The sequence below is a fragment of the Macaca nemestrina genome, chromosome X (genome assembly GCF_043159975.1).
Source record: "Macaca nemestrina isolate mMacNem1 chromosome X, mMacNem.hap1, whole genome shotgun sequence".
Taxonomy (NCBI): Eukaryota; Metazoa; Chordata; class Mammalia; order Primates; family Cercopithecidae; genus Macaca; species Macaca nemestrina.
Window position 1 is genome coordinate 145108227 of NC_092145.1, and position 26673 is coordinate 145134899.

The following is a 26673-nucleotide window of genomic DNA, read 5'->3' on the forward strand; positions in this document are numbered from 1 at the left end:
GAAATCTGCTGTAAATGGACAAAGTATTTGATAGTCTCCCTAGTGACCCTGCAACTGATCAAATTAAAACAGGTGCTCTTTGCTTGGAGATCATGAAGTTCAAATCAGGGCAGAGATTAGAGACCCTCCTGACAAAGAAGGCAGACAAGCCATGTGAAATCTAGAAGCTCTTTGTCCTCCCCATGTCCTGGGTCTATTCTCACACAGGGCATGGAACTATGTGCAAATTCTGCCACCGTGGGGGTTACTGGCTTCCATTTTGGTATTTAATGCTCTGGTGGGCTCAAGACTCCGGTCTTGGTTTTCAGAAGTCTTAGCATCACTAAATTCCTGCATGGGATGGGGCACGGAATCTAAATGCCACTGTAGTAGGAACTCATTTCCTAACCATATCCCTAAGCATATTGGCGAATCAAGGTTAGCTCTTAGTAAATAGTTGTGAGTGAATGAAGCATGTTTAACATCCTGGCTCTTAAACCAGCGGCCTGTCTATTGAGGTGCAGTGGACACAAGAAAACCGTGCCCCCCATCCCCCCAATTTCTCTTTTTCACCTCAGTCCCACAGGAGGATGCTCCTATGGTGGACTTGGCACACAATGGCCAGAGTAGAAGCAGTTCCCTGTTGCCTGGGTGTTAGCTCTTGCTGGACCTTGGTTTCTTACCCTTGGGGAGGCCAAGACATCAGTTAGTTTCTGAAAGCATCATCCGAGCAAGTAGGAAGCGCCAGCCCAGAGTGTGTCTCCATCTTCATATACAGCCTTGGCTGTCTTCAGAGCAGGGTTAGGCTTTCCCCTGGTTCCCTTCCCACAACATTGCTACTGTGGGAAGTGGGCTTATTAATTCCTAGTTCAACTGCATGTATGTGAACAAAATCTAAACACATCTGTAGAGTTATATATCTGTTGGTGACATTTGTTGAACATTAGGTTACCTTTTTGTTTGCTTAGAATCTTAAGAGGAGTTACATATTTGGGCAGAACCATCATGTACGAAGGACACAACATTCTCCTGTTGAAGAAGACCACAAACAGCCAAAACTATTTACCTTTTCTCTTTATATCGATCTTAGAGAAATGGTGCTTAAGACACTAGTACGAGGGAAGTAATCATAATGAATAATTTTACATCTGAATGTATAACAGAAAGAACTTTTTAAAATTTCACGTAACTATTAATACTATCCTTTTGCTGGTGGGTACCAGTATCTTGCATTTGAATACAGCTTTCTTAATTTCAAAAAAAATTTTTAAATCTGTTATCTCCTTACCAGTGAAGCTAGTCAAGAGCATTAAAACATTGCCTAGTTTTTATTTTTCTTGTAGATACTTTTACTGTGCCCAGGAACTTTTAAAATAACTGCTTTGCTCTTATATGTATGTATATGTCTGTGTATTTAATTTAAAAAAAAGATTTACAAATAGTTACAAAGTTAATACAGAGAGGCCCTATGTACCAGTGGTTCTCAACACTTGGTGGGGGGATTCCCCCCAATTGCTCCAAAGGATATCTGGCAATTTCTGGAGACATTTTGGTTTTCACAATTGGATATGCTACTGGCATCTAGTATATAGAGGCTAGGGATGCTGCTGTATATCATACAAAACCATAGACAGTCCCTGACAACCTAGAATTATCCAGGCTAAAATGTTAATAGTGCTTGGGTTGAGAAACCCTGCTGTAACCCCATTTCCCTGATGATAACATGTTAAATAGCCACAGTAGATTTATCCCAACAAAGAAATTCACGTTGGTTCAATTTTTCAACTAATGTCCTTTTTCTGTTTCAGAATCTATTTCTCCTTAGTCTGATCCACTCTGTGACACTTTCTCTGTCTTTCTTTGTTTTCATGACCTTGAAACTTTTGAAGAGATTTAGAAGTGTTTCTTACTTGGTACTGACCCTCCCCGCCCTGCCACCCGTGGAGTATAAGGAAATGGGATCTGTTTGGGGGTTATATCTATGACTGTAGAGTGCTGTGGCATTTAAAGGGTGGGGAAGAGAGATAATCAGTGTGGCACATGGCTCAAGACAGTTCCCCATAACATTCCCACCCAAAATGCCAACAGCACACCCCCGTTGACACACTAAGAACTCAAGCCTTTCCTAGTAACTCATAGACAGTGAAATGATTGTCTCAAGACCACCATTTGGCAGGTAGTAAATTTCAAAATAAAAGCTTTGTTTTTAGAGTTTCAGTCCAGGAACTTTTTCTGTCTAACAATAACTGTCTCCATTGAAAATGTAAGGTTTAATATTTTCAGCAAAAATGTTAATCTTTTGGAAATCTTTATTTCTAAGTAGATAAAATATTTTCATTTTATTTGCTGAGGGTAATGTATTAAAGTATGAGTTGCCACCCATTGGAAACTTGAATAAATTTAAAGAACTTGAATTCATGGTATAGTTCCATAGTGATGGGGACAGAGGAAAGTATTTGGGGCCATAGTTGTGTTGATGGAGTTGTACGCCCTCCCTTTTTTTTTTTCTTTATAGTACTTACTCCACACCTCCACAGTGTATGCATTTATTTACTTGTTTATCTTTTGTCTCCACCTCCTTAGCAAGCTCCATGAGATAAAGGACTTTGTTTACAGCTGTATTCTATGGCTCTCTAATGGGGAATACCATGAAATTCATGTTTGAACAGTATTTAAAGAGGCTTCATATGGAAAGAATAATACAAAGTAACCAAATGACTCTACCTGATTTCGACCTTTTATGCCTGAAATTCTATTTGGTATTTAATTTATATAAATGTTATGTACTATGCATAATATTTTACCTCTTATCTTTTTCACTTGATGGTGTATTTTTGAAATTTATTCTTTTTTTTTTTGAGACGGAGTCTTGTTCTGTTGCCCCGACTGCAGTGCAGTGGCACAGTCTCGGCTCATTGCAACCTCCACCTCCTGGGTTCAAGCAATTCTCTTGCCTTAGCCTCCTGAGTAGCTGGGATTACAGGTGTGCGTCACCATGCCTAACTAATTTTTGCATTTTTCGTAGAGATGGGGTTTCACCATGCTGGCCAGACTGATCTCAAACTCCTGACCTCGTGATCCGCCCCCCTCAGCCTCCCAAAGTGCTGGGATTACAGGCGTGAGCCACCGTGCAAGGCTGAGATTTATTCTTTTATTTAAAAAAATATGTAGCTCTAGCTCAGTGGTTGCCACCAGGGGGTGATTTTGTCCTTCAGGGGATATTTGGGAACACCTGTAGCCATTTTTGATTGTCACTACTGGAGGTAGTCCTGATACCTGGTAGATAGAGCTCAGATTTGCTGCTAAACAACCTGGAAAGCACAGAGTATCCTCACAACATAAAATTATCTGGCATGATCATGCCGATGTTGAGAAACCCTGGGCTATTTCTTTCCTTTAATCTGTGGAACAGTATTCCCTCGACAGCCTATACTATATTTACTTTATTCCCGTACTGATGAACATTTGGGTTGTTTCAATTCTCTGCTATGATGACGAGGGCCGCAAAGAACATCCTCACCAGTGTCTGTGTGTGTGTGCCACAGGGGTTCTGGTAGCTGCATTTTCTGTTCTAGGAATCACTTCCAAACGCCATTCCAGAGTGGCTGGACTCCTTGCTTCTACAGCGTCACCTGGGATTCCAATTCCATGCGTCTTTACCAGCCCTTGGTATTATTTAACTTTTAAATTGTTGCCAGTTTGAAAAGTTTAAAATAGTAGCTCATTTGTAACAATTTTGCATTTCCTGATTGCTGGTAAGACCAGACCACAGGAATCATTCACACCCCAAGCATTCTAGAAAACTGGTGAAAATGTTCTCTGTCCAGCATGCGCCACTTCATTTGGTTTGTCCCTGCGTCTTGGTATGTATTACAAAACCGCACGTTTTGGGGACTAGGCTTGCCTGTTTCTGCCACTAGAGGTCACTGATCCTCAGTGGTTCTCCACCAGTATGACTTCTGACCTCTCTACCCTCCCAGGGAGTATTTGGCAACGCCTGGAGCCATTGTTGATAGTCATGACTGTGAGTGTGCTGCTGGCACCTAGAGGTGAGAGGCCAGGCATGTTGCTAAGGCCCTGCAATGCACAGGACAGCGTCCCCCTCCTCCCCTCCCCCCACCAACAAGAAAGCACCATCTGGCCCAAGTACTAGTGCCAAGCTGGAGAAACCATGGTGTCGTCTTTGAAAGAAAGCATATGACAATCTCTATAATAAAGACACCTATTATTATTAACAACAACCAATATTTTATTGCAGAAACTGGGGAAACTGGGGAGAAGCATGCCTTCTGTCCCCAGGGAGAGGGCAGGGGCGAATGGGCAAGGAAAAGGGAAGGGTTTTAAGGGAGAGGAGAGGTGGGCCTGGGGCTCGCTGAGTGGTCGGCTGGAGCGGTGGAAAGTGCCCTGGTGGGGCCGGTGGCTGGTGTGGGGGTGGAACCACAGTCAGTAGGGTGAAGGCGCTGAGGGCTGGAGGCTCAGGAGGTGGTGGCAGGGGCCTGACTCTTGGAGCTGGGCAGCAGGCTGGGTGTGCTCAGAGGCTCATGGCCGCCCTGGCGAACCTCCTTCCAGGCGCAGGCAAACCTGAGGCGTCAGGGCAGTGCTGCCCGCAGGCCCAGCGCTCCTGCGGTGACTCGGCGACCGGGCGCCTGGCAGCGGCACATCCTGCAGCATGGCAGGCGGCCGCCAGGGAGGATTGAGACAACGCTGCCTGGGAGTGGGGACCTCTGCTCAGCGGCCTAGACCTGGGCACAAAGGAATGGGCCGCTCCGTTTCTCATCACAGGCTTGAAGGCAGATGGCCTGGGCGTCGGGCTCCCTCTGCGCTCTAGCGGGGTGATTTTCACAGTCACCAGGCTGTGGACAGGCTGGGGGAGTGGCGGCGGTCCAAAGCCACCGCTTCACGTAAGCCACGCGAGCCTCGGAGAAACCAGGCCTGATGTTGCTCAGCAGCGGCGGCCTGTTGGGAAAGCACCTCCAGGCCTGGGGGACCATCTCCGGAGGCGGATGGGGGCGGGGACCCTCTCTCTCCGGATGCGGATGCGGGGGTAGTCCCAGCTGGGAGGAGCGGTGGGGAGGGGCCGGGTGCGGACCCAGTGCTTCCCGTGGAAGTAGGTGACCTTGCAGTTCTCCTGGACCTGGGAGCTGAGGAAGGGCGCAGCTTTCTGGCCCAGAGCCAGCCCAGGAAGCGGCTCAGGTAGCTGCCCATGAGAGCAGGGCAGTGGGTGAGGCCTTTCAGTAGACACTGGGGTGCCAGAAGTTTCCGAAATCTGCGGTCAGGGTCTGAGATCAAATGTCAGTGCTCAGTGACCAGTGACCCTTGGCATCAAAATGTCCGAAAGAACAAGAGGCGCCGTGTGCTGGGTATGGTCTGGCCAGCAAGTGTCGCATGGGGCAGGCGGCCACGGCCAGGCCAGAGCTTTGCGGCGCGCAGCTGCAGAACGGGCGGGTGGTGCCCCATGCTGTCTGGCGGACCAAGGAGGTTCAAGCCTCAATCCTTCCCACTCATGGTCCCAGACACTTAGCTCTGGGCAAAGGGGCCTGGCAGCTGCCTCTACTTTTTTGTACCTGACCTTTAAAGGCAGAACACAGAAGAATTTCTGCCAGGTCCTGAAAACCGGAGATACCTGTTGACAGAAGGGTGCTCTCTTTGATCAGTGTGATAATGATCACAATACACATGGATGCTCTAAACAAATCCTTTACTCGTATCAGATTCTTCTAGGATGGATGTTAATGTTGCTTTTTGCAGTTTTGCTCTTAAGTAAACTGGGAAAGCCATCAGGTTTTGTTTTAGCATTAGCAATGTTGATTTTATGTGGACTTTCCTATAATTTCCAGCCTGAGTATATCCATGTATAAATTGTCTCTCTCTGAACACTGTCATTTCTCCCCTTTCACTTTTAATGGTAATACAGAGGAGAGTGAGTCACATTTCCAATTTGCAGTTGAAAAGTGTGTAACTGCCAAACAAAGAGTTCGAAGACTGCTGGTGAATTGATTATAGTGCTTAAGTTTGGAGGTTCGTTCAAGGCAATGTAAAATAAACTGTTTTTGAGAACTTTTTCTTCAAAAGTACACACAGAAGGTGTCTTTTGTCTTGGCCCCGATGCTGGGGTGGAAGAGAGACAGTAGATGCAGACAGAGCAAGTATTGAATCATAAGGGGGCAGCAGATCCTCTCTGGGTCTGAGAGGTGAAAGACTGAATGGGCAGGGTACTAAAAAGAGTTTAATGAGAAAATACCAAAGGTTTCTATGATTCAGAGAGGGCCAAGCATTGGGGAAACAGAGGCTGACACCAACCGGTGATGGAGAATGAGATCCCTGATACTCTCCACTGACTATTATTATTTTTTGGCAGATTCCCTATTATTCCCTATAAGGAATGATCCCCAAGTATAGGATTTTGAAACAATGGGAATTTCCTTTATGATTTTCTTCTTACTGAGATCATTCTTCATAATGGTAGAAATGACTTTTTAAACATAGCTAAAATGTTTCTTAAGATAATAATAGCATCAGAGTGAATGGTTTAATACCGTTTGTTATGATATTCTTCTAATATAGTTTTTCTTTCCACTGTCTGCAGAATTTCCCATGTCCTACTTTGCAATGTAACCCAAAGGGTATCATTCTGGTTTGTGGTTACAGACCCTTCGAAAAATCACACCCTTCCTGCTGTTGAGGTGCAAACAGCCATAAGGTAATCACCCTTAAATATGCCTTCTATTGGTCGATCAACTTGCTGATTAATTCAGCTGTTTTTAAAAGTAGATATTGTAGAGTTTTGTCTGTTTCACACATGAATTATTTATTAAAATGTAAAAGATTTCATTTTGTTAGTTTCTGTTAAAGATGAGTATAGATCAGTAGTTCTCATCCAGGGGCAATTTTGCCTTCAAGGAGACATTTGGCACTATCTGGAGACATTTGGCAATGTCTGGAGACATTTTTATTGTCACAGCTGGAGGGGGTGGTGGTACCACCAGCAATGAGTAAGCAGAAGTTAGGGACCCAATGGCTTACCTTTTTCAGTCAATATATAGTCTTTACTTTAAAAAGATAGTTTTTTTTTTTTAAAAGGTAAAATCATGACTCTCATGCAAACTAAACATTATTACTATCAAAATTTTTAGTATCTCATTAGTTAATGAGGGCACTAGTAAGATGTTAAAACCTTTTTCAAGGAGACTTCGAGGAACCACCCATATATAGAAAGTGAGGAATGGTAAAATGCATCTACAGAAAGATGCATCAGTCTATTTTTCAGGCAGTAACCAATTATGTTCCACTAGACACAGTTCATTTGATTTTCTGTGGACAAGAATCATTTATATTATGTTAGTTTTCAAGAACTTATGGATTTGCAAAATAGCTCAAAGACCATAAGAGATGGAAATTGCCTAGAACAGTGCTCTCAACAGAACAATCAAGAAAACGTCCAGTACTCTGTTGTGCCCATTTCAAGTATTTTACTATTTTTCCCGACTTCCCAACAGTTTTTTTTTTTTTTTTTTTTTTTTGAGACGGAGTCTCGCTCTGTCGCCCAGGCTGGAGTGCAGTGGCCGGATCTCAGCTCACTGCAAGCTCTGCCTCCCAGGTTTACGCCATTCTCCTGCCTCAGCCTCCCGAGTAGCTGGGACTACAGGCACCCACCACCTCGCCCGGCTAGTTTTTTTTTTTTGTATTTTTTAGTAGAGATGGGGTTTCACTGGGTTAGGCAGGATGGTCTCGATCTCCTGACCTCGTGATCCGCCCGTCTCGGCTTCCCAAAGTGCTGGGATTACAGGCTTGAGCCACCGCGCCCGGCCTACTTCCTGACAGTTTTACTCCTTCCCTCCTTATGATCGTAAGAAACTCAAAAGTGAAATGAATTCATGACTTTCAAGAATTAATAGGATGCAACTTGTATTTCTTTCAATTACTGTGCATTTAGTATGTGTCAAAACTTCAAATACCACATTTGATTGATGTTGGGGAAAGGTCTACTCAAAAAATGAGCTCAGGAAATAAACTAGAACAAAACAAAGTAGCTCTCCCCGCAAAAGACTTACAAGTTACTGAAATACATATTATTATTTTTACCAAGGATAAGTACCTACTGGAATAACTCATTAGCTCTCTGTAAAATGTTAACACTTAAGATAATGAGTATGTAATCAAATGTCAAAGGTTTTTGTGAACATCATCTGTTTCTTTTGCTGAAGCAAAGGCACTGAGGATTTATACCAATGGGAAATGATTGAATCTTCCCTAACAAGAAACTTTGAACTAAATTGCTTCTTCACTTTTGCCACTAAAAATACTGTTAAGACTCTCACCACTTAGGGAGTAAGAATTAAAAATATCATACTTCATGTGAAAAAAGATTTTATTCATGTCTTGTGATCTGTGAGGGCTACAACAAGGAAAATGAAGGCACTGGGTTAAACCAGGCCTTCAGTTGATAGGAGAAGGAAGAGTGAGTGCTTAGGGTGAAGGTCCAGGAAGTATTAATACATGAATATGTTCACAACAAAATGTCTGTTTCAAGGGTCCTAGCAAGAGAATCTGTTTAGGAAGTGGGGATAGCCAACAGAATGAGAATTTATGTTAGGGAATTAGTAGGGCACATCAGGATTGGATGAAAATAAAGGAAACTATACTACAAAGGAAGGATAGAGTGAAAAAAGGAGATGGTGTTTAGATAGCAAATAATAGGAATTTCAAGGCTGAAGAATCTAAGTGATTGGGCAAAATAATACTAGTTCCACCTAATATTTGCATACCACTTTTTGGTTCACAAGGAATGTTCTTATGCATCTGTGGCATTTAATAATGACACCAACAATTTTTTTGTTTTCTTTTTAAGAGACAGAGTCTGGCTTTGTTGCCCAGGCTAGAGTGCAGTAGCATGATAGTAGCTCACGCAGCCTTGAACTCCTGGGGTTCAAGTGATCCTCTTGTCTCAGCCTCCTGAGTAGCTGGGACTAGGGGGATGTGCCACTATGCCTCGCTAATTTAAAATTTTTTTTTTTTTTGTAGAGACAGGGTCTCGCTATGTTGTCCAGGCTGCCCTTGAACTGGCTTCAGGCAATCCTCCTGTCTCAGACTCCCAAAGTGCTGGGATTACAGGCATGAGCCACTGCACCCAACCAACACCAATAATTTTTGAGTAATTATTATTATCTTTCCTTTATAAATGAAGAAACTGAGGCTCAGGGAGATTAATTTATTTGTGAAGGCCACCATGCTAGAAAGAGAAAGAGTGAGGACTTGAACCTAGGCATGCTGCCACCACATCCAGTGATTTTTCCTGTTTTCCAGAGTACACAAAGAACTAAAACAGACATCTCAGAATTGGTTGGTCATTTTACACAAAGTGCATGGGGTAAAGGTCCAGGAAGTACATGAATTTGTTCACAAAATGTCTATTTCAAAGGTCCTAGCAGGATAAACTATTTAGGAAGTGGGAATAGCCAACAGAATGAGAATTACAGAATTATCATTTCAAGTAAAATAGTTGAAATGGGCAAAACAGAGTACTGGACTTTTTACCAATACAGAGTATTCATGGTATGAGGTAAAGAAGTGACCAACTAATTCCAAGATGTCTGTTTTAGTACTTTTGTGAGGGCCTGGCTTAATTCAACACCACTCTTGGCTGAAAGATATACATGATGCTTGATGCCAATTGGTGATTCCAGTGGTGTAGCAGATTTAATATGTACCTGAGCTAGAACTTCCAGTCGGTCTGCGAGGTGATAGAATGCATTCCAAGCCTAGAGTAAGCAAGTAACAAAGGGTTAACCAACTAGGAAGTTAGAATGAGAATGCAGAGCAACTTTTCATTTTTCTCTGAGTTATATCTTAGCAGTGGGTTTCATTATTTTGTGGAAAAGTTTGTGCTCTCAGATGATCAGTATTAGTTTATGACAAAATAAAATATTCCATTGTTGGATAAAAATCCCTTGTTGTAGATTGTCTGGCTAGGGTTCACTGTCACATCCATGAGTAATCATGCCTCAGCAGAGATATTTATTTACTAAAGGAGGTCTTTCCTGATAGCCTGGTGCTGGCCTGCAGAGATTCTCAAGCCATACTATCAGGCTGTAGACTTGAGCTGTCCAGTACCGTAGCCACCAGCCAAATGTGGTTATTAAGCACCTGAAATGTGACTAATCCAAAGTTAGGTGTGCTCACAGTGTAAAACATAAACCAAATTTCAAAGACATCGTACAAAATAAAATGTGGAGCCCCAGCCTGAGCAATATAGCGAGACCCTGTCTACACACACACACACACACACAAACAGAGCCAGGTGTGATGGCACACACCTGTAGTCCTAGCTACTCGGGAGGTTGATGCAGGAGGATTGCTTGAGCCCAGGAGTTTGAGGCTGCAAAGAGCCATGAGTGTTCCTGTCTCAAAAAACAAACAAACAAACAAAATGCAAAGTCAACTTGATACTGATTACATGTTGAAATTACATTTTCTTGGATATATTGGACAAAAAATACATTGTTAAAATTAGTTTCATCTGTTTATTTTAGTGCAGCTACTAGAAACTTTTAAGTCACATGAAGCTCACATTATATTTCTGTTTTCCAAGGCTGCTCTAGAGGTAGACAAAGGCAGCTTGTGTAATATGAATTCAGTAAAGGTCATAAAATATCTCCAAGGACTCTCCAGTTTACAGTTAGAAATTCACTTATTTGGTTTCAATTAAATAAGTCTTTGCTACCAACCTCTCCTTAACTGCCACCACCACTAAAAATGCAGATATTTCCCAGGAAAAGTAACAATTTTCCAAGCTTTTGAACTCCTAAATCATTACTTGTCTTTAGTCCTATGGAACTACTTGCAGTTTGCTGAACAAGTCTTACTTTACCCTGTCTCCATTCCTGTGCTCACTACATACTTTGGTCTATAAACTCCTCCTTGTCCCTCAAAACGAGCTCAAAAATGGCCTCCACAGCAAAGCAGCTCTGACTTCTCACAGTGGTGTACTTGGCCCTTCCCTCTGCTCACACTGTGCCCGTATTTGCCTCTTTCACAGAACATTTTGCACTGCACCGTGGTTGTGGATCTACTAATCTGTCACCCTTCTAGACCGTAAGCTCCTTGATATTTTAATTTCACATTGTATCTCCAGCATCTAGCATAGTATTTGATATTTAGTAAGTTTTTGGCAAATGCTTGTTGAATTAATGAAAAAAAGATCAAGATCAAGTTGATGAATTTGAAGCCACTCCTGGTTCATGTTTTCTTTTTAGCTTCTGGTTTTCTTTACTTCTCCTATTCATCACCCATATTTTACATGTAATTTTACTTTTGGGGGCTGTGATATTTATGTAAGCCACCTTAAATAGAGCTTTGTCATTCTAATCTAGATGCTACTCACACAGGACAGGTGAAAGCCAAATTGGGGCTTAGCCCATGAGGATTCTGGGCTTTGCCCAGGAAAGAATCCAAGAGAGAGCCAGAAGTAGAAGAAAACAACTTTATTGAAGAGGCAGTATTACAGCTCCGGTGATGTTACTGCTCTGTGACTGCTCCTGCAGAGCACGACTACCCTGTAGGCAGAGACTGGCAGCTCAGGGCAATTTTGCAGTCATATTTATACCCACTTTTAATTACATGTAGATTAAGGAGCAGTTTATGCAGAAATTTATAGGGAAGGGTAATAACTTTGGGGTCATCACGTCATTGCCATGGAAAGGGGTGGTAACTCCCAGGTGTTGCCATGGCAATGGTAAACTGACATGGCACACTGGTGGGCGTGTCTGATGGAAAGCTGCTTCCCCCCACCCCCCAGCTCTGTTTTAGTTCGTCCTCAATTTGGTCCAGGGTCAGAGCCCTACCTCCAGAGACGAATCCCTCCTCCTACCTTACTACCTCTCAGGAAGTAAAACATGGTGGACAGAGCTCAAAGCTCAGGACTTCGGGACATTCACAACAATGGGGGCAGCAGTGGATACATGGGCATCCCTCTGGCAGCTAGCGTTGTAACTTAAGAGAAACGGTGGCATGATTGCCCTCAGCAAACTTTCCAGTCAACTTGAAGTCTCCTGCCAAGAGGATGCTTTGTTTATAGAGATGTTTATAATCATGGAGAAACAGGTTTGTACTTTGTCTTAATAGTTTTCTTTTCTGTCTTATTTTGTTTATTTTTAATTATCATTGCATTTTAGAATGAACAAGAACCGGATCAACGGTGCTTTCTTTCTAAATGACCAAACTCTGGAATTTTTGAAAATCCCTTCCACACTTGCACCACCCATGGACCCATCTGTGCCCATCTGGATTATTATATTTGGTGTGATATTTTGCATCGTCATAGTTGCAATTACACTACTGATTTTATCAGGGATCTGGCAACGTAGAAGGTAAGATATTTAAAAGGAGTGATTGAAAGAGCATTTTCTTATTTCCTCATGACTTGGACAAATCAGGAGACGATTTTCCTCTGGCTGAAGATGATGCCTTAAATTTGAAACTTTGAAAAAATTGGTGATTTTCAAAAATATCACTTATGCTCTTGTCTTCAGATATATTTGAGAGTCCAATGTCCCTTACTTAACTAGGCTCCTTCCACGACTACCTTTCCTTCTATTCTGTACCACATAAATGTTTCATATCCAGGCTTAATTTTAATATCTGTGTTGTGATTTTGTAAGCTGGGTATAAGGAGCTAAACAGACTTTTTGGGTAGGCAGAGTTAATCTTTGGTAGTCATCCATATCCAAATGCCAGCAGTTTCATAGTTCCATGCCTCCCTACCTTGGCTTACCTCTTGTTAGCCCAGTGCATGCGGACTACCATCTTGTCCCAGATGCTTTTGTACTGTTATACTTCCCTCCCTTTGATGGACACTCATCCCTTGTGTGCCTATGATATTGAATAGAGCTGTGTTGCTCGTGGCCTTTAAATCAACTCTCAGCACCAGAATCACCTGGAATACTCGTTTAACATGTAGGTTCCTTGGCCCTACTGCAAACCCACTAAATTAGAATCTCTGAAGGGATGCAGTTTAATAAATACTCAGGTTATTCTAATTCATTGAGTTTGAGAGCTTTCAATTTAATAATTTATAGGTAGAGTTTCACTTCTTGAGTTCATTTACTTAGATTCTGGGGGCACTTGCAAACTGCAATGTCTAAATTATTGATACTGCTTCAAGAGGGAATTTAAGACCTGTGGGGAAGTTACTGAGGTAGTGGAGAAGAAGAGGAGACAGGATTTCTCAGCATGATTTTGTTAACCAGTACCTCTAATCCAGGGGAGAAGTGGGAAAAATCCTCAGCTTTTCACTAGACTTTAATGCTTGTAAACCTTTCTTTCTGATACTAAGGAAGAGGAATTCTGGTAAGTGGTAATTACAGTGACATGCATTTGAAAATAACAGGGACATGGTTTTTAAAAGTGTCGGTTCCTACATGGGACATGTGGGATGTGTTTGGCTAAGTATGTGTTTGACTAAATGCTTCTCTTGAAGTTTACTACTTTCCATATTTCACCTTAGTAACTAACAGAAGGTAATAATTTTAAATCTTGGGCTTTGTCATTTTATTCACAAATGATAAGTAAAACGCTATGAAATAAATATGGTTTGTGTCTAGTCCTCAAATTAAATTCAAAGATTAGGATCCAGTTACACTTACCTGATTTTCTTGATAATCTTGGCATGACATGTAATGTAAAGAGACTTGGTACAAGATGTTCGTTTTGGTTTTTCTTTTGAAAATATTGAGAAATATTCTCATGCAATGCTTGAATACCTGTGTTTAATATTTTTGTTTTATATTAATCTTGAGATGCTGTGATTCTGTGTTCTAACAACTGTAACGTTAGTGAATTCACTCCATCTACTTGGTTTCTAATTTCCTCACTTGTACAATATAGTGTAGGAGTTAGAAGAATGGACTCTGGAGATAGATTGCTTAGACCCAATGTATTTATCTCTTAGATTCTGCCCTTGTATATAATCTGTTAACTGTATGGATATCAGGAAGCACAATAAGTCAGGGAAACTGAGCTTAGGAGAATATAATTTGTGGTGTTAGAGTCAAGCTGGTCAAGTTTATCTTTACTGTTTGCGAATAGATAACTTTTCTAGAGTGACAGTGAGGCGTACTGGAAATAATTAACTTGGTGGGATAAAAAGAGTTAATACATAGAGTGCTTAGAGTGGTATCTGGCACACAGTGAGTGCTCAGTAAGTGTTAGCTGTTACTGTTATTTTATGATCTTGCCATTTGCTGGTCTTTCAGCTAGTTTGTGCTGAGATTAGCTATCTCTTTCCTTCTGAGCAGATTCTGCAGTAATATAATAATTGAGTGTGTAGCATCATAATTTGTTGCCTGGGAGAAGTGAAGCTGTTGTCACAAACTTGCCTTCACAAATTTATTTCATGTTCAAACTGGGAAAGCAGATGGACAAATCTCTTGTGTAAACCGGGAGAGCGTCGATAATTAGCAAATATAATCAGGAAAATTATGACAACCTTCTGAAGATAAATTGTTTGTTGTGTTTTAAGTTTGACACAATTTGTGGTGGGTTTCTCCTGGACAAAATGTTCTTTCAAATGTGAGGAGAGGGTGCAGTCTGAAGTGGGGAGAGCCCTGAAAATTGCAGTGAAAGCCCTTTCTAATCATAGAAAAGATAGAAGTTGCCCCCAAAACCTTTAGTTTCAAGGAAGATGGTCAAAGGAATGTTCAACAATCTAACCCATACATTAGGTAATAATGAACATAGTTTTTGTGGTACAGAATCTTTTTTTTTTTTAATTACACTTTAAGTTCTAGGGTACATGTGCGTAACATGCAGGTTTGTTACATATGTATATTTGTGCCATGTTGGTGTGCTGCACCCATTAACTCGTCAGCGCCCATCAACTCGTCATTTACATCAGGTAAAACTCAGAATGCAATCCCTCCCCCATAATAGGCCCCGGTGTGTGATGTTCCCCTTCCTGAGTCCAAGTGATCTCATTGTTCAGTTCCCACCTATGAGTGAGAACATGCGGTGTTTGGTTTTCTGTTCTTGCGATAGTTTGCTGAGAATGATGGTTTCTAGCTGCATCCATGTCCCTACAAAGGACACAAACTCATCCTTTTTTATGGCTGCATAGTATTCCATGGTGTATATGTGTGTGGTACAGAATCTTAAACTTAGAAGACCTGGAAGGACCATGGGATTATCTAAGTCACCATTCTGCTTCTATGGAGAAGAGTGCCAGAGTCATCTAACACACATATATATATTTAAACTTACTATTGAGGAAATTTCTCAGCAAAGCTTTAGCAATTCTGTTATCTTTGCCAATAACACCATTATATTAGTTATTCAGGGACACTGAGTGGCAAGTATGCAACCAATGGAGCCCAGACTAGGTAAACTCAAATACCAGCTATTCCCTTTACCTATATAATCTTAGTTGAGTCACCTGATTTCCAGGGATCTCAGTTTCTCCCTCTGCAACAGGGAGATGATGTTTCACAGGGCTTTCATGAGGATTGACTGACATAAATGTGTATAAAGTACCTAGGATATAGTGTGCAGTAAATAAACAGTAATTATTATTATCCAAGATCAGCTTAACCTATTGCTATGATTAAGAGGTGCTGGGAAAGGATCTCTTTTCCACCAAGATATTGTGGAAAATATCTTGGTATTTTCCATCATACTGTAGAAACTTCTCCAATTCACCAACTCATTGCTTGGATTTTATTAAATGCTTGTTTTATTTTATTAAGGTGGTGTTAACAAATAAAAGTTGTATATATTTATGGTATATAAGGTGATGTTTTGATATATGTATATATTATGAAATGGCTAAATCAAATAATTAACATATTCATCACTTCACATACTTATTTTAGGGGAGGAGATCACATACTTAATTTAGGGGGCAAGCATTTAAGATCTACTCTCTTAGCAATTTTCAAGTATGCAGTACATAATTATTAACTGTAGTCATCATGCTGTACAGTAGATTGCCCAAACTTATTCATTTTGTCTAAGAGAAACTTTGTGTCTTTGACCAACATCTCCCCCCACCCACGCCAGCTCCTGGCAACCACCATTCTACTCTCTGCTTGTATAAATTCAACTTTTTTAGATTCTACAAATAAATGAGACCATGTGACATTTGTCTTTCTGTGCCTGGCTTACCTCATTTAGCATACTGTTCTTCAGGTTCATCAGTATTGTCACAAATGTCAGGATTTCCTTCTTTTTGAAGGCTGAATAGTATTTCATCGTACCACATTTTCTTTATCCATTCATTCATTGATGGACACTTAGGTTGATTCCATACCTTAGCTGTTGTGAATAGTGCTGGGTTGAACGTAAAAGTGCAGAAATTTCTTTGATATAATGGTTTCAATTCTTTTGGGTATATACTCAGAGTGGGACTGCTGGATCATATGGTAGTTTATTTTTTATTTTTTGAGGAACTTCCATACTGTTTTCCATAATGGCTGTACTAATTTACATTCCCTGCAGTAGTGTACCAGGGTTCCCTTTCCTCCACATCCTCACCAACGCTTGCTATGTTTTGTCTTTTTGATAATAGGTATTTTAACAGGTATGAGGTGGTATCTTATTGTGGTTTTGATTTGCATTTCCCTGGTGATAGTGGTATTGAGCATTCTTTCATGTACCTGTTGGCCATTTGTATGTCTTCTTTTGAAAATTTTCTATTCACATCCTTGCCCATTTTTAAATTGGGTTATTTGTTTTCTTGTTATTGAGTTGTTTGAGTTTCTTATGTATTTTTGGATATTAACTCCTTTGCTGTGCAGAAATGTTTTATTTTGATGTAAATTCCATTTGTCTATTTTTGAATTTGTTTTTGTGCTTTTGGGGTCATTACCCAGACCAATGTCATGGAGCTTTTCTCCTATGTTTTCTTCTAGTAGTTTTACAGTTTCAGGTCTTATGTTTAATTCTTTAATCTATTTTGAGTTGATTTTTGTATTTGGCGTGAGACAACAATCCAGTTTCATTCTTTTGCATCTAGATATCCAGTTTTCCTAACACCTTTTATTGAAGAGATTGTTCTTTCCTCATTGTGTGTTCTTGCCACCTTTGTTGAAGATCTGCTGGCCATAAATGCATGGATTTATTTCTATCCTTGCTGTTCTGTTCCATTGGTCTATGTGTCTGTTTTGATGCCACTACCATGCTGAATAAACACTTTTTTAAAATGCAAGTAATCCTATGAGGTCTACTGGTCACCACAATAGTGGTGAATTGGTTAACCAGCTCTCTATCTAAAAAATACCCTGATTTGTAGCATTTGCCAGTTTCCCATCAAGGCTGAAAAATTCTGAATAAATACTCTGATTTGTAGCATTTGCCAATTTCCCATCAAGGCTGAAAAATTCTGAATATTTAGCAATCAGCCCTTGAAAACCCGTACCAGCCAGATGTAGCACACCATTACAGCTGCCACCTCTTTGTGAAATACCTAGAAGAGGTTGCTTCTTTATTGCCCTCTAGTTGAGAATAGCAGTTTGTGGAAATGAGAGATTCGTTGAAGGAAAAAACTTGGAGAAGTGATTTTTAAAATTTGGGGCAACAATCAGGGACCAGAACAAGTGGGAAGGCAACCAAGACGAACTGCATATACTTCACAATAATGTCTCTACTAGATTTAGTGTCTAGCCACAGCCTAGAAGTAGATATGTTAGTTATATGGTCAATTTTATGATGGTAGTGATAATAATGATGGTGATAGTGATAGTGATGGTGATGATGGTGATGGTGATGAAGTTGATAATGTGATGTGTGTTTTAATAGAGCACTAAACTAAGACTCTTGGTTTTGGTTTCCAGTCTCAGGCTCTGGCATTTGTTAGCTGTGTCTTTGAGCAGGTCACATAAGGAAAATGATGACAATATTTTCTTAAATAGTGTAATGATGAGAAGACAAAATCAGAGAATATACCTAGTGGTTTACATGCTAGAAAGTGCTATATCTATTAAAGTTACTAGCATGATCATAAAAAGCAGTTATAAAGTGCTAATTTTATATAACCTGGAACTTTGTGGTTTATAAGGAGAGTCATGGACACAGCACAATTTCAGATTTACATGTACATACTAGAATTGATATTGAATCCAGTATATAAATAGACTGTTATAATGTTAGACCTTAATTGGATCTAAGATCACAACTGGGTCTTAGGAAGGGACCTTAACAATGATTCAAGTCCAACCCTCCAGAAACCAGAGCCCAGATAAGTAAAAATATTTTATTGTTTTATTGACCATTCATTCTGTGATAGGAGCTATAGTATGTATTGTAGATGAGACAAACATAAATAACATGGATGGTCCTTGCCTAGAAGGAGATTATAATCTTATAGTAACAAAGCCAGGTCAAAGACTTAGGACATAGAACCCTAGCTAATGCTCCCAGCTGAGTAGAGTCATTAGTAAATTTGCTTGGTTTGTTTCTAGTTATACTTCTATTCCCATAAGGTCAATAGTAAATAAAAATGCATTTGGATTTTCACAAATCTTGTTTTTCACACAAAGGGATGTGGCTCAGTCAACACTTTTATATCCTGAAACTTCACATTCTTACAATGTCTTAATTAAATGAATAGTCTTAAAAATAGAGCTGTAAATAAAATGAGAATGTCATAGCGAATATAGCAAGTGTTTTTCTTTGTTGTTCTTAAATATACATACCTGATAAAAATCTAATGTAAGTGTGTTGAGTAAAGCCTGGGGAGAGTAAATAGAGTTCTAGGTCAACTCCTTTCACCAATCTTGTTTCATTCTGAAAGACAAGTTACTCTGCATATTTGAGTGTCAGTTCCTTCATCTGAAAAACAGGGATGAGGCACGTAGTCGTGGTTGAGTGGTTAAAACAATGGATTTGAAAAACAGTGATAATAAAATATGCATAATATCGCAGTAAGAATTAAGTGAGATGGTGTATACAAAACGCCTAGTCTGATTTCTACCATGTAATAAATACTTAATATTATCATTAGCATTATCATTGCTATTATATGGCACATGTAAAGCAACTTGCCTACAGTCACATGGTTAAAAAGTAATAGTAACAGGATTTAAAACCAGATAGGTTTGATTTCAAAGTCCATCAATCTCACTGTGCTACAGTGCCCCCTCAAATCATTCCAGTAACCCTATTTTCCCCCAGAATCATCCAGAGTGATTCTGAGGACAGTCTCAATTCCCCAGTAATTGATTCTGTCCTGTTTGAAAATCATATTTGTCTGTCTTTTATTGTCTTTCTGGCTATGCTTGGATCTTGGCTCTTTAGCTTTATTTAGTTATTTATTTATTGAGACAGAGTCTCGCTCTGTCACCCAGGCTGGAGTGCAGTGGCACGATCTTGGCTCACTGCAAGCTCCACCTCCCAGGTTCACGCCATCCTCCTGCCTTGGCCTCCCGAGTAGCTGGGACTACAGGCGCCTGCCACCATGCCTGGCTAATTTTTTTGTATTTTTAGTAGAGAGGGGGTTTCACCATGTCGGCCAGGATGGTCTCGATTTCCTGACCTTGTGATCTGCCCACCTCGGCCTCCCAAAGTGCTGGGATTACAGGCGTGAGCCACCACGCCTGGCCTCTTTAGCTCTATTTTTTTTTTTTTTTTTTAAACGGAGTCTTGCTTTCTTGCCCAGGCTGGAGTGCATTGGTGAGAACTCTGCTTACTGCAACCTCCACCTCCCGGGTTCAAGCAATTCTGTTGCCTCAGCCTCCCGAGTAGCTGGGACTACAGGCATGTGCCACCGCGCCTGGGTAATTTTTGTATTTTTAGTAGAGATGGGGTTTCACCATATTGGCCAGCCTGGCCTCGAACTCCTGACCTCAGGTGATCCGCCCATCTCAGCCTTCCAAAGTGCTGGGATTACAGGTGTGAGCCCCCATGCCCGGCGGTCAGCTCTATTTTGTTAGAAGGGAGACAGAAATACTCTTTCTGCTTTTGGCACCTTTACTTTATCTTAAAACAGAGCAAACCCTGTTCCTCAACATCCCCTAGCTCTGAGGGCCACACCTGATACTTCTTTTCTCCCCTCTTTTGCCCCTCTTCTCTCTATATTTATGAGATATATGAGAGATATTCACTCTCAGGGCTCCTAGGAGCTCGTTCCAGGTATTTTAATCAGTTTTTTCATCCTCTTCCTGAATCCCCTGACATTGCAGGAATAGCATAAGTAATTAACACTTGATTTTAGTTTTCAGGAAAAAGAACTCATGTTTTTAGCAGAACATCAAATCAGAATGATCCAGAAAGATAGTTAAGTTTTATTATTCTTAGTAAAAGCAACGCACAGGTAGTGAATCAGTTTATTACAGCAAGCACTATGAAACGTGACAAAGTGATACATTACTGTTAGATAACCTTTGAGCTGCTTATCATGTCCACCAAGCAGCAAGTTCCTGACACTGCAATTTGTAAAGTCCAGCAATGCCAGGACTCTGCAACTGGATCTAAGGTTGTAAAAGAACAATATGCACCTAATTTGTCACTGGATAAATTTCCACAGCAATTCCCCTTGGAATCTTTTTGTTTGAGATATTGTTCTTCTTCTAAAGAAGAAAAACTTGTCCTCATTTGTTTACATCTTCCTTTTTAGTTTTTCCCCATTCATTTGTGATGCCTGATGAATCATTTTTCCTTGTTGCTGGGAAGGGGGAAGCGAGATTCCTTGTAATGATCATGTATGTCTAGCTCTTTGTCATTTTTCTTCTGACTCCATAAATACTTTTTTTATTAACTGAAGAAACTGGAAAATAGGCACCGGCAATCATTATTTCTAAGACTATTGTTGCATTGCCACCTACTTCAGAATGCTTCCTTTACTAAAATGTTTGTAATACAGGTTTCATACTTAACATATACAAATATCAGGGTAAAATTTTGCTGTCCACAATCTATTTATTGTTGTGGAAAATTATTCACTCCGAGCCCAGTGAGGAGTGATTTTGGGGGAATTTACATGAGATAGCCATTTTTAATGATAATTTATAGACATTTGCTACTTACAGTTTCATCTTTAGAAGAAACATTCCTCTCTCTTATAAAGCATTAAAATGGGGAGAGGGAGGATAAGTGTATATGGCATTTTTCCCTTTCATTGAATTCATTTTAGGACAAGAACTATATTTCTTCCATACACATAGTAGACACTCAAAATGTAGCTGTTAGTGAATGTTGGATAGTATGAATGGAAGTGATGTGATTGATGGTTATAGAATGTCGATGTCCTTTGCTTTCTGGAGGATGTGGAAAGTGACAATACACCTATCTACAGGAAGAGGAACCAAAGTGTTTTAATCCTCTGGTGGGTAATTTCACCTGGGAGGATCCTCTCATCACATTAAAATCTATGTCCACCCCAACCCATGCTGATTGCTGATTGCTGATGCTTGGCATGGCCAGTGCTGTGTCTTCACTCCAAGGATGGAAAAATATAGCAGCCTGTCTTTCACTAGGTCTCTAGGACCACAACTCCTGACTTTCAACCCAGCATTGGGCCAGAAGTTTTATTAATAAATGTTTAAAATGTGGCATCTGCAATTCAGTGATTGCCTATTGTGTCTAATTGTGATATTTAATGGTGGCATATGCAATGATAAAATACTTTCAAATGATGACATTGGGATCTACAGAATGGGAATTCTACTTTATCTTTGTTTTAAATGAACAACTATTTGAAATTATTTAATAAACCATCAGCAAAGCCTAAAATACAAGAGATATAAGAAATTTCTTGTGTGTAAAATTCCCTTCCTTCCTTCCTTCCTTTCTTCCTGCCTTCCTTCCTTCCTTATTTCTTGTGGTAAAGCCCATTCAAGGTCTACCTAGGGCTACTGCCTGAGTAACTTTACCTACAACGTTAGTCCATACATACATACATCTAATTGTTCAATCTACCATCTATCATCTGTCCATCCATCCATCCATCCATCCATCCATCCATCCAGTCAGCCAGCCAGCCATTAATTTATCATCTAGCCAACCAGCAATTGAACTACATTCATTTATTATTTTATACATCCACCCTTCATCATTTGTTCAGCCACCCACCCATCTTCTACCCATCCATATATTTATTATCCAGCCAGTCAGCCATTAATCTACTTTCATTGATTCATCCACCCATAGAGTTGAATGCCTACTCTGTGCTGAGTCCAGATCAGCTGTTTTGCAAAACATTTTTAAATTTGGATTTTTCTGATTAAGCTCCTCATTATGAGATTCAGGTCAAAACAAATTGGAAGGGGTGGGGCTGGAACACAGGAAAAACATATATGTGATTTACTCAGTGTATCACATCAGGACAGACTTGTCAGTTTTTTTCATTGTTGGAAATTTTCACTAGATTTCTCTTTTGGCAAAATACAAGTGTCTTTTTATAATTAATATTTTGCTTATGGGGGTGATATCTTGAGACCATGTGAATATCCTGTTCTCCAACCATCCCTCACATAATGGTTTAGTATCCATTGATAATCATCATCAGAATCAATTATTATTATAGTGGTGAGTTTCTGTTCCTATTACTCTTTCTATATTCATTGGCATTCTTCTATAAAAAAAGGGCTTTCTCTTTTCTCCACTTTCTTCCACCATCTTCTTTAAAGCACATTCTCATGCAGGACTAATAAGAATTCCATCTCAGTCATCATTGGGGTACCTTCACCATCTCCTCACCTGTTAGAGACTCACCAAGGTCTTGAGGGACTCCCATAGTGGTGGGACTTTACCCTGGTCACCACTGCAGTGCCTAACATCTTAGCCAGATGATCTCTTCGTTTCTGCTATTTGGCATTTCCACAAATTCGTGGGACAAGAGAATCCTTTGCAAGTCCAGGAGCCTCATGCCTAACATCATTCCTCTATGGTGTCACCATGGAGTGGTGCTCCAGCATCCAACCTGTGATAAGCCTTAGGGAAACCCCTCCTTCTTTTGGTTGCCTAGAGGCACCCACCTCTCTTTTTTCTTTTACTGCATGATATCAAACATAATTGTCTCATTGTTTTAGTCTTTCACAAAAGACAGGAAAACCCTTTGAATTTGAGTCTACAGTTTTCCACACTCCAAAGAAATATTACAGATCTGCATATTACTTGGGTTGGAGTGAGCAAGGTCTACAAAGGGTGAAACTATGAGAAACTCAAAAATTTATCCTGTCATATGGAATTTTTGGAGTGACCTGGAATTATAACTACAGGTTGTAAAGTAGTTAGGGAAAATGTGCTCTGAGTTCCGAAATTGTGACTTGCAAATTAACACAACTATTTTGTAATGAGTAGAGCCAAGCAGCAATTTCTGAAGTTATAGTACTTATTTTCTACCAAGTATTGTTAATTTGCTTTCTGATAGCTCATTTCTATTTGTTTTTCACTCAACATTTTCAGACCATTAATTTGTCAAATCCCATGAGAGGAATTTATTACTTTTAACAATTCAATTGTTATTGAGTTGTTCTCCTAGAGATGGATTTTAAACTTGCGAATTTACTATACATTTTATTCACATTACTTCATGCAATTTGTGTGTGTGAATGTCTATGTGTATATATGTACATATACACTCATATTCATTCATATACATATTCATCTATATTGATTTTAGTATTCTAAATAAGACCACTTGTTTTGATCACTATGTATATGTCATCTATACAGACTTCTCATCTTGATAGTATCTTTTCACCTCACCAACTCTTTATGGTCTTTGAAATTTGTTTGAAAATTACACAATATCATTCATTATTTCATTGTTCTAAGGTTCCTATTCCCTTCCTGTTCTCCATGTTCGTACAGAAGACCATATGCAACCATGGTTATGGTCCTTCTAGAAGCCAATCACTCTTTTTTATGTGCTTTTAGAAAGAACAAAGAACCATCTGAAGTGGATGACGCTGAAGATAAGTGTGAAAACATGAACACAATTGAAAATGGCATCCCCTGTGATCCCCTGGACATGAAGGGAGGGCACATTAATGATGCCTTCATGACAGAGGATGAGAGGCTCACCCCTCTCTGAAGGGCTGTTGTTCTGCTTCCTCAAGAAATTAAACATTTGTTTCTGTGTGACTGCTGAGCATCCTGAAATACCAAGAGCAGATCATATATTTTGTTTCACCATTCTTCTTTTGTAATAAATTTTGAATGTGCTTGAAACTGAAAAGCAATCAATTATACCCACAAACACCACTGAAATCATAAGCTATTGACGACTCAAAATATTCTAAAATATTTTTCTGACAATATAGTGTATAAATGTGGTCATGTGGTATTTGTAGTTATTGATTTAAGCATTTTTAGAAATAAGATCAGGACTATATATATATTTTCACACTTCAAAGACCTAAGGAAAAATAAATTTTCCAGTGGAGAATACATATAACATGGTGTAGAAATCATTGAAAATGGATCCTTTTTGATGATCACTTATATCACTCTGCATATGACTAAGTAAACAAAAGTGAGAAGTAATTATTGTAAATGGATGGCTAAAAATGAAAGTATTGATATACAGGGTAGAATTTTATCCTGTTATCACACCAACAGTTGCTTATATATTTTCTGAATATCAGCCCCTAATAGGATAATTCTATTTGTTGACCATTTCTACAATTTGTAAAAGTCCAATCTGTGCTAACTTAATAAAGTAATAATCATCTCTTTTTGATTGTATGACTGATTGCGGTCTGAAATTTATTTTCACACTGTGGAACATAGTCTTGTTTTTATTGGTTATCTTTAGTCTGCTCTACAGCCCTAGAAATGAATTATTTTTGTTGTGTGTATCCTTGTTTGAAGACACCTTGTAGTTTTTAGGTTGATTCTATTTCCAGATAGGGCATGAATAATTCTAAATTCTAAGAACAAGGATTATACATTTATTAATGAAAATAAAATTTGCTACTCAATTTCCCACCACTATCACCCATAGTTAAAGTTACAGCAGTAGTCTCTAACTCACTTCCCTGCCTCCAGTGTGCCTCCTTGCATACAAACGCTAAGATAGGTAGCTGCATACAGCAGGTTTATTGGGGCATGTGCTCAGGAGATACACCTTTAAGAAGTGAGGAAGGCAAAGTGTGGTGGACAGATGTTAAGGTGGCTCCCATCATTCCCATCTCTTGGTATTCACGCCTTCATATAATGCCCTCCCCTTTAGTGAGTATGGTACCTGTGGCTTGCTTCTAATGAATAGAATACAATAAAGGTGATGAGATGTCACACTCCTGCAATTACTTTATATTATATCTGAGTCTGTCTTGCTAGCAGATTTGTTTCTGAGATCTTCTTGCTGTCTTGATTCACTAAGTGGCCATGTTGGGAAAGCCCATGTGACAGAAACTGTGGTCAGCTTCTAGGACAGAGGTGTCCAATCTTTTGGCTTCCGTGGGCCAAATTTGAAGAAGAAGAATTGTCTTGGGTCACACAAAATACACGAACACGATACCTGATGAGCTAAACAAAATTCGCCAAAAATGTTTACGAATCTGTGTTGGGCCACATTCAAAGCTGCCCTGGGCTGCAGGCGGCCCGCAGGCCACAGGTTAGACAAGCTTGCTCTAGGAATTGCTGGTGACCTGTAGGCACCAAGGACAGCCTCTAACCAACAGCCATCAAGAAGCTGGAATCCTCAGTCTTACAACAAGGAAATTAATTCTGACAACTGGAGTAAGCTTGGAAGCAGATTTTTCCCCATTCAAATCTCCAGATGAGAATGCAGTCTGACCTACGCTTTGCAGCCTGAGCAGAAGAACCAGTTAGGCTGTACCCAGACTCTTGACCATGGACACTGTGAGATGATAAACGTGTATTTTTTTAAGCTGTTGAGTTTGTGGCAGCAACAGGTAACAAATAGAGTAGGATTAGGCAGAGGGAAAAACAACCAGAAACATGGTTACAATAGAAGCCTCAGCTAATGTTTCTGGAAGCTCGGGAGCTGGGGCTATTCCTGATTGAGTTAAGGGAGCAGGGCCTTTGTATCTCCACATTGACCAGGTATGCCTGTGGGTGCCTTCTGGGAGAGGGTCTATCCTTGAAAAAGGCAGTTCACTGTGGCTGGATGCAATTCCCATTGAAGGACTCAGCTGTGAGCCTTCAATAGCCAGTATTCTTAGCTGCTAGGGATGGGTGTATTGGCTTAGAAGAGGGAGCCCAGAGGTCCCCCTAGAATATCTACCGGTCGATTGTCTGTGATACAGCCTGAATGAATGCCCCAAATGTAAACCTGGTCCTGTTAATTCCTAATATAGACACTTTTAAATGGCTTATCATTATCCTTAGGCTAAAGCCACACCCCTTAACACAGGGCCTGCTAAAGTTTGACACCCCCTCCACCTCCACTTCCCTCCCTATCTTCATCTCTCACAAGTTCTCTCTCTTTTCCATCCGGTCATACATAGATCTCTCACTTCCCAGCTTTTGAACAGGCTGTTTTCTCTACCCTACCTCTCAGCCACTCTTGTACCTTGTTCTTAGGGTCTTTCTCATGTAAACATTTTGATCTGAGGAAGTCTTTGCCAGACATCCAGGATATGTGCTGCTAGAACACCCAGATAATTATACTCATCTCATTGTACTATGATTATTATTTTTAAATATGTTTTCTATGGAGGAAGGGGACCACAAAGGCAAGAGTGTTATAGGGCCCACAGAAGTCCTAATGCAGTCTTGTCTCCGTAAACATTTTTGTAACCC

The 26673-nt window shown here is 40.1% G+C and overlaps 1 protein-coding gene and 1 pseudogene across 1 annotated transcript in view; both read left to right on the top strand.

The window, feature by feature from the left end:
* The window catches only part of CLTRN (collectrin, amino acid transport regulator), a 37885-nt gene extending 13234 nt beyond the window's left edge, over positions 1-24651 (top strand). The window contains exons 4-6 of the mRNA XM_011735210.2: positions 6566-6679; positions 12150-12344; positions 23842-24651. Coding sequence (XP_011733512.1) covers positions 6566-6679; positions 12150-12344; positions 23842-23998 — 466 coding nt within the window. The 3' untranslated portion in view covers positions 23999-24651. The remainder of the gene's footprint in view (positions 1-6565; positions 6680-12149; positions 12345-23841) is intronic.
* LOC139360709 (uncharacterized) lies at positions 4673-6548 on the top strand (annotated as a pseudogene).
* Positions 24652-26673: the final 2022 nt, after the last annotated feature.